General features: G+C 42.6%; 1 protein-coding gene across 1 annotated transcript in view; it reads right to left on the reverse strand.

The window, feature by feature from the left end:
* SLC9A2 (solute carrier family 9 member A2) overlaps positions 1-13,897 on the reverse strand; it is a 54,052-nt gene extending 40,155 nt beyond the window's left edge. Inside the window, exons 1-2 of the mRNA XM_020783979.3 lie at positions 13,103-13,897; positions 1,649-2,112 (exon numbers count right to left, since the gene is read on the reverse strand). Of these exons, the coding sequence (XP_020639638.3) occupies positions 1,649-2,112; positions 13,103-13,394 (756 nt within the window). The 5' untranslated portion in view covers positions 13,395-13,897. The remainder of the gene's footprint in view (positions 1-1,648; positions 2,113-13,102) is intronic.
* Between the last annotated feature and the right edge of the window lie 202 nt (positions 13,898-14,099).

Here is a 14,099-nt window from a genome sequence, read left to right on the forward strand (position 1 = left end):
GTTTGGGGGCGGTTTGTGCGGGACGGGATGTTAAAAACTTTTCTGACTTAAATTATCTTTGAACTTTCTGTTTGCACCCAATGAATCACCACAATATATTCTCTGTAGCCAAATGCGTATATCCTGATGTGGAACAATTTTAATCTCTTGCATGAGTACACATGTATAGAGCCTTATTTGTACATATCAAACACATGGCAGTCGAATGTAGCAAAATGAGATGGGGTTGCCAGCTCCTCATTTCATTCACATATGCTTTTAATGTGTACTATAATCAGAGTTGCTGGTGCAGTGGTTCCCAACCTTGGATCTCCGGATGTTCTTGGACTGCAAGTCCTAAAAATCCTGGCCAGCAGAACTAGTGGTGAAGGCTTCTGGGAGTTTTAGTTCAAGAACATTTGGGGACCCAAGGATAGGAACCATTGTTAGTAGCTTCCTTCCCAGAATGTCCATTTTTAATCACTATCCTACAGCATCCAAAGAAAACCTTTGCTGAACCCTCTTTAAAAGATGTTGCCAAGTCGTGGGCTTAGAGGGGTTTGCTCAGAAAAAGATCCTAACTTGTTTGTTTTGTATTTGCCATTATTTGAGAGAAGCACCACAGAGGCCTGCATGAAAGTTAAAAGAATGTACCATGTTTCCTCAAAAATAAGATAGGGTCTTATATTAATTTTTGCTCCAAAAATGCATTAGGGCTTATTTTCAGGGGATGTTTTTTCACGTACAACAATCTAGATTTATTCAAATACAGTCATGTCATTTTCTTCTGGTTGCTGCATGATGGTGGAGGGCGGAGTTTCACTTAACTGGGGCTTATTTTGGGGGTAGGGCTTATATTACAAGGATCCTGAAAAATCACACTAGGGCTTATTTTCAGGTTAGGTCTTTTTGGGGAAACTGTAGTTTTTTAAAATGCCTTAAATTCTGCTAAAATTGATTAGCGGATAGATATGCATGGTGGATGTAATGGATTATAAAAAGATTTCTGGGCCTCTCAGCTGGAGTATCACATTATTTATTACAATGCCGATTAAAGCTATTGTAACAGGAAGTCATTAATGCAACAACAGTTTTCCAAGAGGAAACTAACAGAAGGTCAAAGTCAAAGAACTCTCTGGGATCACAATTTACAGACATGGAAATGCATAATCAGGGAATTGGTAAGTATAGTCTCTGGTCTTTTAAAGCCAACCCAGTTAATGATTAAACTTTGATCCTACCTAGGGACTGCAAGGAGCGTTGCATGAAATAAACTGAAAATCTCAGTGTACCTGTAAGTGGATAGAGATCCTCATCAAGACACTGCTAATTGAAATGTCTGTTTTAATATCTATTTGATCTACAGACCTTTTGTGCTTATCATATTAATTAGCGAGGGCTAAAGACCCCTCTCTTGCACTCTGACAGTTCTGCTCCCTGGAGAAAAGGATTATTTTTTAAACAAACAAATGTGTAAACCACTAAAAATAATCCAATAATGAAACTATTAGCATACATTACAGCCATTTCAACTGTAACCAAATGGGAGGGTTGTTCTCAGGCATGATAGCATTTCTGCTTTGTACTTTTACTCAGTTTTCTTGCTGAAAGAAAGGTGAGAAGTATGAAGAGTTCAACATCACAAAGAGTTGTTTTCAAGGAAACTTACCACTGTTACAGCATCATTCAAGAGTGATTCCCCAAAAACTAAGATGTACAGCTGCTCATTGACGTGAATGTTTTCAAAAACAGCCAGCACTGCCACTGGATCCACGGCTGAAATCAAGCTGCCAAAGAGTAGGCTCTGCAGTAGAGTGATATCACTCAGGCCAAACACTTCAATCTGGCATATGGCGAAGAGTGAAAGGCCGATGCCAAACGAATTCCAGAGAGTGCCCACCACTGCATACCAGAAAATTGTACCGAAATTCTCGAAGAACAGGCGGGTTGGCATAAAATAGCCGGCATCCAGAACTATCGGGGGAAGAAGGTACAAGAAAAAAACATCACTCTTCATCACCGGTGGAGATTTTTCTTGTACTCCAAAGATAATGCCACCTAGAATCAATCCAACCAGAATGAGAAGGCAGCTCTCGGGAACAATGTGTGGCAGTTTGTGATACAGATGGAAACCTTCAAAATTGATAAAGAACAGAGAGAGAAAGGGGGGGGGGGAGAGAGGGAGAGAGAGAAGGGGAGGCAGAAAGAGAGACAAGGTAGTCATTAGCTTGTTCAAAAAAGGGGGAAACAAATGTACAGTATTTATTTTTATTCTCACACTTTTTTTACCTTGAAGGGGTGGTCAACAGACAAAACACTACAAATCATAAACAATCCTACAGTAAATCAAAGTGTTTAGTTAGCAAAGAGGGAAAAACAGATCTCTCTCTCGATCTCTCTCTCTCTCTCTCTCTCTCTCACACACACACACACACACACACACACACACACACACCACTTACCAACAGAACTTAGAAGCCAGACAAACTATAAACCTTGTTTAAAAAAATATAACTATTACAGTCTGGTAGCAGAAGACCATGTGGCAGAGGTAGGGAACCTGTGGCCCTCCAGGTGTTGTCTGTCTGCCACTCACACCACTCCTAGCCAGCTTAACCATGATGACAGCTAATGGGAGATGCAGTCTGACATCTGGATGGCTACGCATTTTCCTTCCATTATAGCCACTGATGGATGATGAGAGCTAAAGTTCAGCAATCTAAGGAGGACCACATATTTTTCATCTCTGCATAAGGGATGAGATCGATCCGATTTCCTAAGACAAGGAGTTCCACAGATTAGAGTACCATGATAAACAAGGCCCAGTTCATGACCCCAGCAGCCATTCCTCCAAAAGGGATGGAACATGCAGCACAGCCTGCTTAGCTCACCTCATTGGATGGGCAGGATCATACAGAACACAATGGACTACTGAATGTCATACTCCCAATCTCCTTAGGGTTTTAGAAGTAATAACCAGTTTGGCATTTGCTCACCAAATGTGCCCTCGACCAGATGTACCCCATTTGATTTTCTGCATAGCCTACCTCCTCCTTGACATTTCGGTGTAACATGCAGACTACAAGGAATAATGATTGAGCCTTCTCCTGATTTTTTTTCTTTCCCCGTCATGCTTACTTTTGTTAGCGTCTTGCCTGATGAAGAGGTCAGTGATCTGCAAAGCTTTCAGGCTCCATTGTTTGCTTTTGGTTGGTCTAGTATGGTTTCTATTTCTCTGTCATATTATAACACATAAACTTAGAGAAGCAGCTGGATCAAAACTGTACTGAAAAATCCAAGTTTTAATTAATTTTGTGGTAGTTTTGCAAAAGGCAAATCAGAGAAGAGGGGTCAGACTGTATTGGATACAGTTTTGCAGCTTGGTGTGCTCCTGGATTCAACCCTGAGTTTGGATGTACAGCTCTCTGTGGTGGTCAGGAGCGCATTTGCACAGTTAAAGGTGACGCACCAGCTGCGCGCATTCCTTGAGATGTCTGAACTGGCCATGATGACACAAGCACATCTCTTAGTTACATCTTGTTTGGATTACGACAATATGCTCCATGTGTGGCTGCTTTGAAGAGTGTTCAGAAACATCAGCTGGTTCAGAATACTGCAACCAGACTGGTGCTGGTTACAGAGATCACGTAACCCCACTGTGACAGTAGCTTCACTGGCTGCCACCTGCTTCTAGGGCCAATTCAAAGTGTTAGTTATGACCTATAAAATCCTATCCAGCTTGGATCCAGGCTTGGATGAAGGACTGTATCATTCCATACCAGTCTCCTCAGCCTTCAAGAACTTCTGTTGGGAGGCTGGCTTCTCTGTGTCTCACCACCTTCCCATCCTCATTTGGTGAGGACACAAGAGAGGACCTTCTCAGTGACTTTCCCAGGCTTCGAAATGTGCTGCCCTTGGAAGCTGCCCTTCTCTTATCAGGCAAAGACTTTCATTTTCAGGGGGAAAAAAGTTAACCAATACCTGTGGGTTTTATATATATATATATATAAAGTCTTGGCCAAGATGTTATACTTGGCATCCAGAGTTTTGTCTAATTACCAGAAACATCCCCTTGTGGAGAGTTCTGCTCATACAACATGTATCCTTCAGTGGAAAAACAAGAAGTGATATACATTTTTTTTTATTTATTTATTCGATTTTTACCCCGCCCATCTAGACAATGTCTACTCGGGGTGGCTTACATAGGTTAAAACACAACGAGATAATATATATATAATACCATAGATTTCCCCTTTCTTCCTGTCACTCTTTTATGCTTCCCCTCCCAAGATGCTCTGAAGGACTGGGAAGTCTGTTAGATCAGTGTGAAATGGATGCAGAAAGCAAGCATTTGTGAGAATACCTCTCCACCTGCAACTATAAAGGAAAAGAGACTGTGATCTCTCACAGAGACAGACATCCTCACAGTGAACTCAGAGCTAAGATGGAGGGCAAAGCTCTTCTCATTTTGTGACTCTCCATTAGGCTACTGAGTGAATTCTAATACCATGTGCCCCCCATTTGATTTCCTGCATAGCCTTCCCCCTCCGTTACCTCTGAAGACAACAAGGACATAAGGTCAAACTTCTCTCTCCTTTCCTTCGCCCCACCATGTCTGCTTCTGTTACATATTTGCCTTATGAGGAAATCAAGCATCTTGAAAGCTTGTTCACTTTTTTCTGCCTTTTTGGCTGGCCTAGTAAGGCTGCAGTTCACAGAAGCCTGCTTGCTATTTGAACTTATATTTTAAGCACCCTGTTGATATGGGAGAGTCTGGGTGACAGCTGTGCAAGGTTCCTGGCTCTGGGTCAGAATCAAAGGAGGATGAGCTAGCTGACACCAAGACCACTAAGCTGAGAAACTGGTCAGAGTTCCTGCTGATGAATTTGTATCTCTGAAAAAATCTGAGCCCAGAAACCTTTACTGGGCAGGATTCACCTGAGAAGTTAAATGCTTGCCACTCTACCAGGCCTGCACAACTGTGCAAGGAGCATGCCAGGCACAAGGCGACAGAAGAAAGAGAGTGATGGTCTTTGGGCCATGGTTTGCCCCTTTAGGATTTTGTGTTTTTCAGACACTGGAAGAAGTACAATGCAAGGATGGACTTATTATAAGGCTTCTCTTCAAGTTACACACTTGGAGCTTTCCATGGTGCTGCAGCCACTGGGGTGACCTATAGATAACCTGCTACAGACAGAGCAGAATATCACTGAATTAGAGACTTCTGCTTAGCAGGGATGTAAATCCTTGCTTCTCTTATCCTCACATGTGAAGACCAGAAACTGCAAAATTATTATCCTCATTGCCACCGCCACCGCCACCCCAAGCTTCTTGACAAAGGAAGAGACAAAAGCAATTGTTTTTGCACCCAATAAAACTAATTGTGCAAATAACACAAATAATGTTTTAACAATCTGTACTGGCTGATGCTTTGTTGCCTGAACTTCTAACATATTGGAGGGGTCCATCTGTCTCCATTTTGTTTTGTTTCTCTTAATAGTTGGGCCATGCTTGTGCTTTGCCTCTGTGTGTACAATCTGCTTTTCAAAGAGAAAGACATGTGGAGACTATTTGCACAAATTGCGGAACCTCTGATGAGGCAAAATGGTTCTTATTGTCTTGATCTGGTGTGGAAGCAAGGAATCTTCGGAGGCTTTAAACGTCAATTGAGAAGTGTCTCCTCAAGGCAAGGCAAGGCAAGATAACCTGACACAACCAAAAAAAAAGTTTATTGAGGGGTTGACATTATGAGGTGCCTAAGTAAAGATGAAAACAGGGCAAGAGGTCAATAAAAGAAGGCAAACTGGTTATCAAAACAACTGCCACCCAAAGGACATTGAAGCACAAGAGGGTTTTATTCATCTTCCCCTGCAGCCCTCTAAGTCATCCAAAAACCTGCTCTTGATGGCTACCAGCCACTTTGAGCAAATTTAAGGACTCACAGAAACTACTGGGGGGTATGGGGGGGAGCAGATCAGTTCTTCCTGTTTTTCCGGGCCAGTTCTATTAACAGAATAACCCTGTTGGACTGGACACCAAAGGAAAATCTAAAGGAGAGATGGGGAAAGTATGATCTGTGAGCCACACACAACCCTGGGGGCCCAAGTATGGGACCCCAGCCCAAACCACTGCAACATGACATTTTTAATGAGTTGATAAATCCTCACGCCCTCTGCAAGCATGGGAGGCAATTCTGCCATGTTTGAGGAGGCCTGCTATCCATGTCCTGCCTCCATACCCCAAAATTTTGGGCACTGGGTGATGTGAGGAGGCTTCTTCAGTAAGCAAAAGGGCCCATTTTTATTTTTAATTTTTTAAATGTGGGTAGGATACAGAAGAAGAGGTGGCCCTTCAAGGCCCTAGGGTGGTTATGGGCAGCTCTCAGACATTTGGAGGTTGTGCACCCCTAACCTAAAGGTGTGAGTCATGCTGAATTCTGGCATATTCTTATTTTAATGAAGGATGTAGCTGAGGATGGCAGCCTAACTGCAGGGTTTTTTATTGAAAAATCACCATCTGCTGGGAAAAGAGGGGAACTATCCATCTTTTTCAGGTGGGAAGTATCATAACTCACCCTGAGATGTATTCAGTTTTACTTCATTCAAGTCAGTCAGTAGTAACGCAGTATGATTTTGCTTGCTCTGTGCAAAATGCACATTTCTATTTTTATTTCTCATATAGTTTTCAGGAAAAGAAAAGGGATACAGAAACCACAAAGCCATCACCACTGTATTAATCCCTTCATGGTCATGAAGCAAGGGACTTGATATTAGAAGACAATGGTTCGTATGACACAAACTTGCAATTGTTGTACAGTGGTGCCCCACATAGCAATGATAATCCATTCCGAAAAAATCGTCGCTATGTGGATTCGTCGCTATGCGGGGCAAAAAAGTCCATAAGAACGCATTAAAACACGTTTAATGCGTTCCTATGCGGAAATCCTCCATGCGGCCGCCATTTTCGCTGCCCAGTAAGCGAGGAAAGGGCGCAAAAACACAGCGGGTGGCCATTTTCTTTACCTGGTGGCCATTTTTGAACCGCCGATCAGCTGTTAAAAAAACATCGCTATGCGGAAAACGGTAAGTGAAACGCTTACCGATCATCACAAAGTGATATTTTACCATTAGAAACATCACAATACAATCTCTTTTGCGATCGCAAAAAACATCGCCATGCGGATTCATCGTTAAACGAATCACTTGTTATGCGGGGCACCACTGTAATCCAAATTATTTGAAAATTGTATGAAAGTAATAATAAAGATACAGAAACACTCAATCAATATTATTGTTCATGTCCTAATAAAACCAGGAAGGCTAAGTCAAAGACATGAATCATGTTCTGAACTCTGAAAAACCAAGGTCAATAAAAAATGCTTAGACATGCTTATCTGGAAGTAAAACCTGTAATTTTGAATGGACTTTATTCCCAAGTAAGTATCGAAAGGAGCACAACCTTACTCCATAGTTCTAATGACACTTTATTAGGCAGCTAATATTTATTAGCCAGTATACCGCCCAATGGCAAAGTTCCTGTAGTGTTGGTGTGCTGCCTAAATCTACCATTTGTTTTTCTTTTGGTTTTTAATGGATCTCTCTTCTTTCACTGACCTGAAATGTTTCATCTCAGATGTTAAGGTCTCATTTCAAGAAGTTCAAATGTATCCCATACTGAGCTTGTATGAATGTTTAACACACCCTTATGAAGGGAAAACTCAGCCTAATGCAAAAGCAAAAAATAAAAAAGTGGACCATTCCCAAATATATTCTGGAAGGCTTTCACAGCTGGTGTCTGATGGTTGTTGTGGGGTTTCCAGGCTCTTTGGCTATGTTCTTAAGGTTTTTCTTCCTAATATTTCTCCAGTCTCTGTGGCCGGCATCTTCAGAGGACAAGAGTCAGAACTCTGTGCTCTGTTGCAGTTTGTTGGATAGTTTGTTGGATAGTTAGATAGTCCTTTTCAGGAGATTGGGTGATTATGGTGATCAGTGTGTTTTTGTTGTCGGTGTATTGTTATGATAAGGGGGAGAGATGATCTGTCACTGTGATGGATGGGGGTCGTTAGCTGGTCTTTTTTGTGTAATGATCACTGGTCCTTGTGGCTGGGTAGAGTTTGTTGACCTTTTGCACGCTGTATTTTTTAGTGCTGGGAACCAGGCTTTTCTTGAGTTTTAAACTTTCTTCTTTTTTGTTTAAGCTCTGCTGGTGCTTGTGGATTTCAATGGCTTCCCTGTGCAGTCTAACATAATGATTGCTGGTGTTGTCCATTACGTCAGTATTTTGAAATAGAATTTCATGTCCAGCTACAGAGCACAGACAGAGTTCTGACTCCTGTCCTCTAAAGATGCCGGCCACAGAGACTGGTGAAACATTAGGAAGAAAAACCTTAAGAACTTAGCCAAACAGCCCGAAAAACCTACAACAACCATCACTCCCAAATAGTTTTACCCATATTATTTATAAAATGAGTACCAGATACTAAAATATCCTTATGTTCAAGCTAATAGAAGCATAAATTCCAGTGTTCTCGGATGTATCATAAAATGACTCATCCATACTCTTTTTTACTGGCCTGAGTGATGTCTCTCAAACTCCATAATTTTATGGCTGTCTTCTCTAGATCCCTGGGAATAAAAATCATAAAGATGCTTTCCATGTGGTATAATGGAAAGCAGACAAGCATCATTGTCCTGTGTGACCTTTTTTATTGTTCTTCTTTTGAACTTTTATAGCTTATAGTGATGAGTGGTAGGCTATCTTGGTATAGTGTACCATTATAGCATACCACTCATCACTAGAATACATAATCATGCCACTTAAGGCAATGAGTGGCATGCTATAATGGTACCACTCATTGTATGTTGTTATTTGCCGTCAATTCACTTTGGACTCATGGCAACCCCATGAATGAGCAATCTCCAAAATGTCCTGTCCTCAACAGCTCTGCTCAGCTCTTGCAAACTCAAGCACATGGCTTCCTTTAGGAAGCCAATCCATCTCATGCTTGGTCTTCCTCTTTTCCTGCTGCCTTTAGTGTTTCCCAACATTATTGTCTTTTCCAGAGAATCCTGCCTTCTCATGATGTGCCCAAAGTAGGACAGCCTCAGCTTCAACATCTTTGCCTCTATAGTTCAGGCTTGATTTGCTGTAGCACCTACTCGGTTTTCTTTCTGGAAGTCCGGGGTATTCACAAAGCTGTTCTCCAGCACCACATTTCAAATGTATCATTTTTTTCCCTGTCAGTTTTCTTAACTGTCCAGATTTCACACCTATACAAGGGGATTGGAAATACAGAAATGTGGATGATCTTGCTCTCTGTCTCCAGTGACATAGCTTTATTCTTGATTATCTTTTCCAGTGCCCTTCCTAGTCTCAGTATGTTTCTGATTTCTTAGCGGCAGTCTCCGTTTGGATTGATGATTCAACCAAAGTATACAAAATCTCTTAATAATTTCAATTTCTTCATTGTCAATGCTGTACAACGTTATGTACTTCTATAGTCATTATTTTTTACTTCTTAATGTTCAACGTGCCTGTTTTGGCACTTTCTTCTTTCACTTTCACTAAAAGTCATTTCAAGTTATTGCTGTTTTCTGCCAGTAAGTCGGTGTCATCTACATATCTTAAATAACTGATTTTTTATTTTTTATTTTTGGCATCCACTTTCACTTCACCTTCATCCGAATCTAGTTTGGCTTTCCATGTGATATGTTCTGTGTGCAGAGTGAACACATAAGGGGATAAAATACACCTGTGTTGGGCCCATTTGCCTATAGGAAACTATTCTATATATCCATATTCTGTATATGCATTGTATGCTGTATAACATTGTGACATACCACTCATCACTGTAAGCTATAAAATGAAGAACAGATAGTATATTAGAACTAGAGATGGGAGTATTCCTATACGAATACCTCCATCTCTAATTAGAACATATTGGTTGCAATCCTGTAGCTTAGTGTAGTGAGTCACAACAAGAGTAGGCCCATTAGATTAGTGCAGATTTGATGAATCAACTCTTCTGTAATTTCCACAACTCTAGTTGTAATTTACTGTGCTAGGCAACAGGATTTCAGTCACATTTCCGAGTAACAGTGATCAAAATTGATCCAGATTTAAAAGCTACATTGTAAGGACAAGGTTTTCCAAGCCATAATTTCAAATTTTGTTTCAAATTTTCTGATGAAGAGAGAAATCTAGTAACCTAATATCTTTTTGTACTGGTCGGTTAGTGGGTAGAAAAATTTCTACTGTTATTTAGAATATTTAATCAAGAAAATGTTAAACACTGAAATAAACACTAATGTATAATGGTTGTATTGTAACTGTTTTTGACTACTGGAATGTGCTCTGGTATAGGTAAAGGTAAAGGTTCCCCTTGACATTTAGTCTAGCCATGTCTGACTCTAGGGCGTGGTGCTCATTCCCTTTTCCAAGCCATAGAGCCATTGTTTGTCTGTAGACAGTTTCTGAGGTCACGTGGCCAGCACAACTAGACATGGAATGCCGTTACCTTTCCACCATGGTGGCACCTATTTATCTACTCGCATTTACATGCTTTCGAACTGCTAGGTTGGCAGGAGCTGGGACAAGCGATGGGAGCTCACTCCATTGCATGGATTCGATCTTATGACTGCTGGTCTTCTGACCTTGCAGCACAGAGGCTTCTGTGGTTTAACCCGCAGCGCCACCACATCCCACTGCTCTGGTATAGAATGCAATAATAATAATAATAATAATAATAATAATAATAATAATAATAATAATAATAATAATAATAATAATAATAATAATAATAATAATAATAATAATAATTATAATAATTATAATTATAATTATAATTATAATTATAATTATAATTATAATAATTAGCAGCAGCAGCAGCAGCAGCAGCAGCAGTAGTAGTATAGCTTTAAATCACTGGAAATTGATCAAGAAATTTCAGTATCAAATCCTCTTGGCATTTCCTTGTTAGATACTCTGTTGTGTGAGGCCAAAATCCCTTCTAGTGCAGCATCCTATTTCTCACCACAGCTAAACAGATACCTATGGGAAGCCCATAACACAAGCAGGGTATAGCCCAGGAACCCTCCACCAGTGATGGTCCCCAGCACAATGCTTTCGATCAGAAGGGTGGAAGCCATCATGACTAGAAGGAGGCAATCCTAAATTCTTACAGCCTTACAGTAGCAATGACAAATACACATTGCAATCATTGACATGCTTATATAGATATAAAATCTATTGCAATCAATGACATTTGCTCCTAGGTAAGAGTGTGTAGGGTTGCACCTTTATTTTTATAGATTTGTCTAATCCCATGCAATTTTGGTGACCCTTTCTAGGGTTTTCTAAGTAGAGAATACTCAGAAATGGTTTACCATTTCCTTCTTCTGGGGTTGCTCTGGGACTGCGCCACTTACCCAAAGTATTATTATTAATCCAGTTTAAAACCTGCTGTTATTAATGGCCATCACATCTTGTGAAAGCAAATTCTGTATGTTATTGATTAGTAGGAAAAATACTTCCCTTTGCCTGTCCTAAAAGGTGATTTGCAGCAAATATTGATGTTCGGATGTTCAAAAAGGCTGTCTCTACAGCCATGCCTCAAAGGAAGATAAAAAATAAGAGATTGCAGGCAGTTATATTGAACCATGTCAACAAACCAGTTCTAGCAGTTGCCATATAATAAAGGAGCAGATCTAATGGGTCATAAAATAGAAACTATTTTGGCAACAGAATTGTAAAACTGAGAGAGGAGGCACTATCTTCAGTACCCTTTTCACAGCTTGTGATGGGCAACCCAGAAAAGGCTCATCCAGGTACATTCATGCTCTCTGTCATGCGTGCACACCCAGCAGTTAATGGGAACCAAATATTGCATACGTCAGATTATACCATGGACTCAGTGATAATTTCCAAGTATGGGGTTTTCAGGGCAACAGGTGTTTGAGATGCAAGCAAGCTATGCAGTTTTATGTTTCATTCATTTCAAAGGGAAAATACATTGCATTATCTGATGTTACAGCAGAACAGTTACACTAGAACTGGTCAGCCTAAAGGTATGCAATAAAACTAGATAATAATGTTTTTTTAAAAACAAGATCCTAAATATTTCTGCTAAATGTGCAATATGGGGCATATAGAAATGTAGATTTCTTTTCCTATCAGATTTTTTTTTTCAGTTCAGCTAACTGTGATAAAGCATTCTCTAATGACCAGGAACCAAACTCTTCTTTTGACAATCCTTCTGTTTCTAAAGAAATAAAGATAAAGCCTATGAGCAAGAAGCAAAGGCATCAGATTACAAACCAGAAAGTTATTATTATGCAGGAATCCTCCAACGCCTGATCATTATCGCCAGACATTTCTCTGGTCACAAAAGCAAATGATGCAGTACTACTTAGATGCTTTCCTTTGTGATAGGAGGAACCCGCCCCAATTACTTTATGCAAAACAAATTGTAGACAGAAATATTTATCAGGGGAGTAGGGTTTCCAAAATTGTTTTTTCCACTGACTTCTTGGAAAGGATTAGAAAAAGGCCATGGGGTCCTTAATATAAATGCAAGAGCAGGTGAAAAATTTGTTAGACCGCTAAAAATAAATCAGACAAACAGCTAGCTTTCTATGGTAATCCATCTTCCTCAGGCTGCCAACCACGATTTTATGGATATTTGTGTGTGTGTGTGTGTGTGTGTGTGTGTGTGTGTGTGTGTGTTAGAGAGAACCCTAAAACTTCGTGGTTTGTTTCTTAACATGAGTTCAAATGCTGGCTGCAAACAGCTTTGTGGGGGGTTCAACATCCACCCCAGGTTGGATTTAGGTGGAATTTTCCTCCCAGATGGAAAAAGCGTTGCAGTAAACTGACTGTCCCTAAATTTCACTCGCCAAACGTCACTCTTACTTTGAGAGGGCACAAAAAAATGTATCACTTGGGAATGTCAAAGCTGTTTTTTTTAAGTAAAGTACTTCTGCGTGGTAAAGTGAGAAAGCTCCATGTGCAGACTGCCTCCCCTCCCACCTGTGAAAAAGCAGCCACCTGTCCCACTTCCTCGCCTCACCCCTTTTGTCACTCAAGTCAAAACTCTTTCGTTTCTTTTTTTCAATCCGCCACTTACCGATCTTGGCTAAAGAGGCCAGCAGGATCCAGAGGGTGATCTCGAACGGGATCTGCACGTGAGGGTAATCCAAGGTGAAAACGTGAAGGCGGGTCTCCTCGAAAGGGGTCCCGTTGGGCGTCGGGAGGGTCACCGCTCGGGGGCCGGGGCTGGTGCCCATCATCGCGGCCGGCTCGGGCAGCACGTTCTCCGAGAGGGCGGAGGCGAGGCCAGGCTGCAGGAGCCAGGCGAGGAGCAGCGGCCAAGGGCCGAGCCCGGGGAGCCGTGGCGGAGGACGCCGAGGAGGGCCCATCGGGCCCCGGCGGAGCTGTCACTTTTTTTGCTCCAAAGTCAGCTGGCGAAGGAAGGGGCGCGGACGTCTGCCCGGCTCTCCTCCGGCATGACGGCGGGAGCCGGGCGGGGGGGGGGGGGTCTCTTGCTCTCGCCGCCTGCAGGGGGAGACAGACGTCAGCGGCGGCTAGAAGGAAGGAGGGCAGCTGAAGCGCCGGCTTCGCGCCTCTTTCCCCTGACGGGGGGGGCGGGGGTCGTCCGCCTGGTCCACTGCTGACCGGCTCCCCTCTCGGCCACCGCTAGCCCGGAGGTGCCTTTCCCGCTCCTTTTGTCACCCGCTCTGCTTCTGGCTCTCTTGCACGCACGGGACAGTCCCAGGGCGCGGCGCGCGGGCTGGGCACCTCCGGCTGCTCTCGCCTCCTCGACGGCTCTCCTCAGCCTGAACAGAGAGGTTATCTCCCAAGCGAGGGAGCGAGGCGGGCCGGCGGGCGGCGACAGCCCCGCGCCTTCCCTCCCTCGGCCGGGACAGGTGCCACAAGGGCCCGCCTCTAGTTCACGGAAGGTCACCCACATGGCAGGAGCGCAATGAGACACACGCGCGCCTCCCGCTCGGCCGCCAGCGCGTCCACCGGTCGGAAGCGCCGGCTTCCCAATCGCCGCTCGCGCCTCGGCCGGGCCAAGGGAAGCGGCCGGGAAACCCACCAGGGCAGGAAAGGCTCTCTACAGG

Source organism: Pogona vitticeps, chromosome 3 (genome assembly GCF_051106095.1).
Source record: "Pogona vitticeps strain Pit_001003342236 chromosome 3, PviZW2.1, whole genome shotgun sequence".
NCBI lineage: Eukaryota > Metazoa > Chordata > Lepidosauria > Squamata > Agamidae > Pogona > Pogona vitticeps.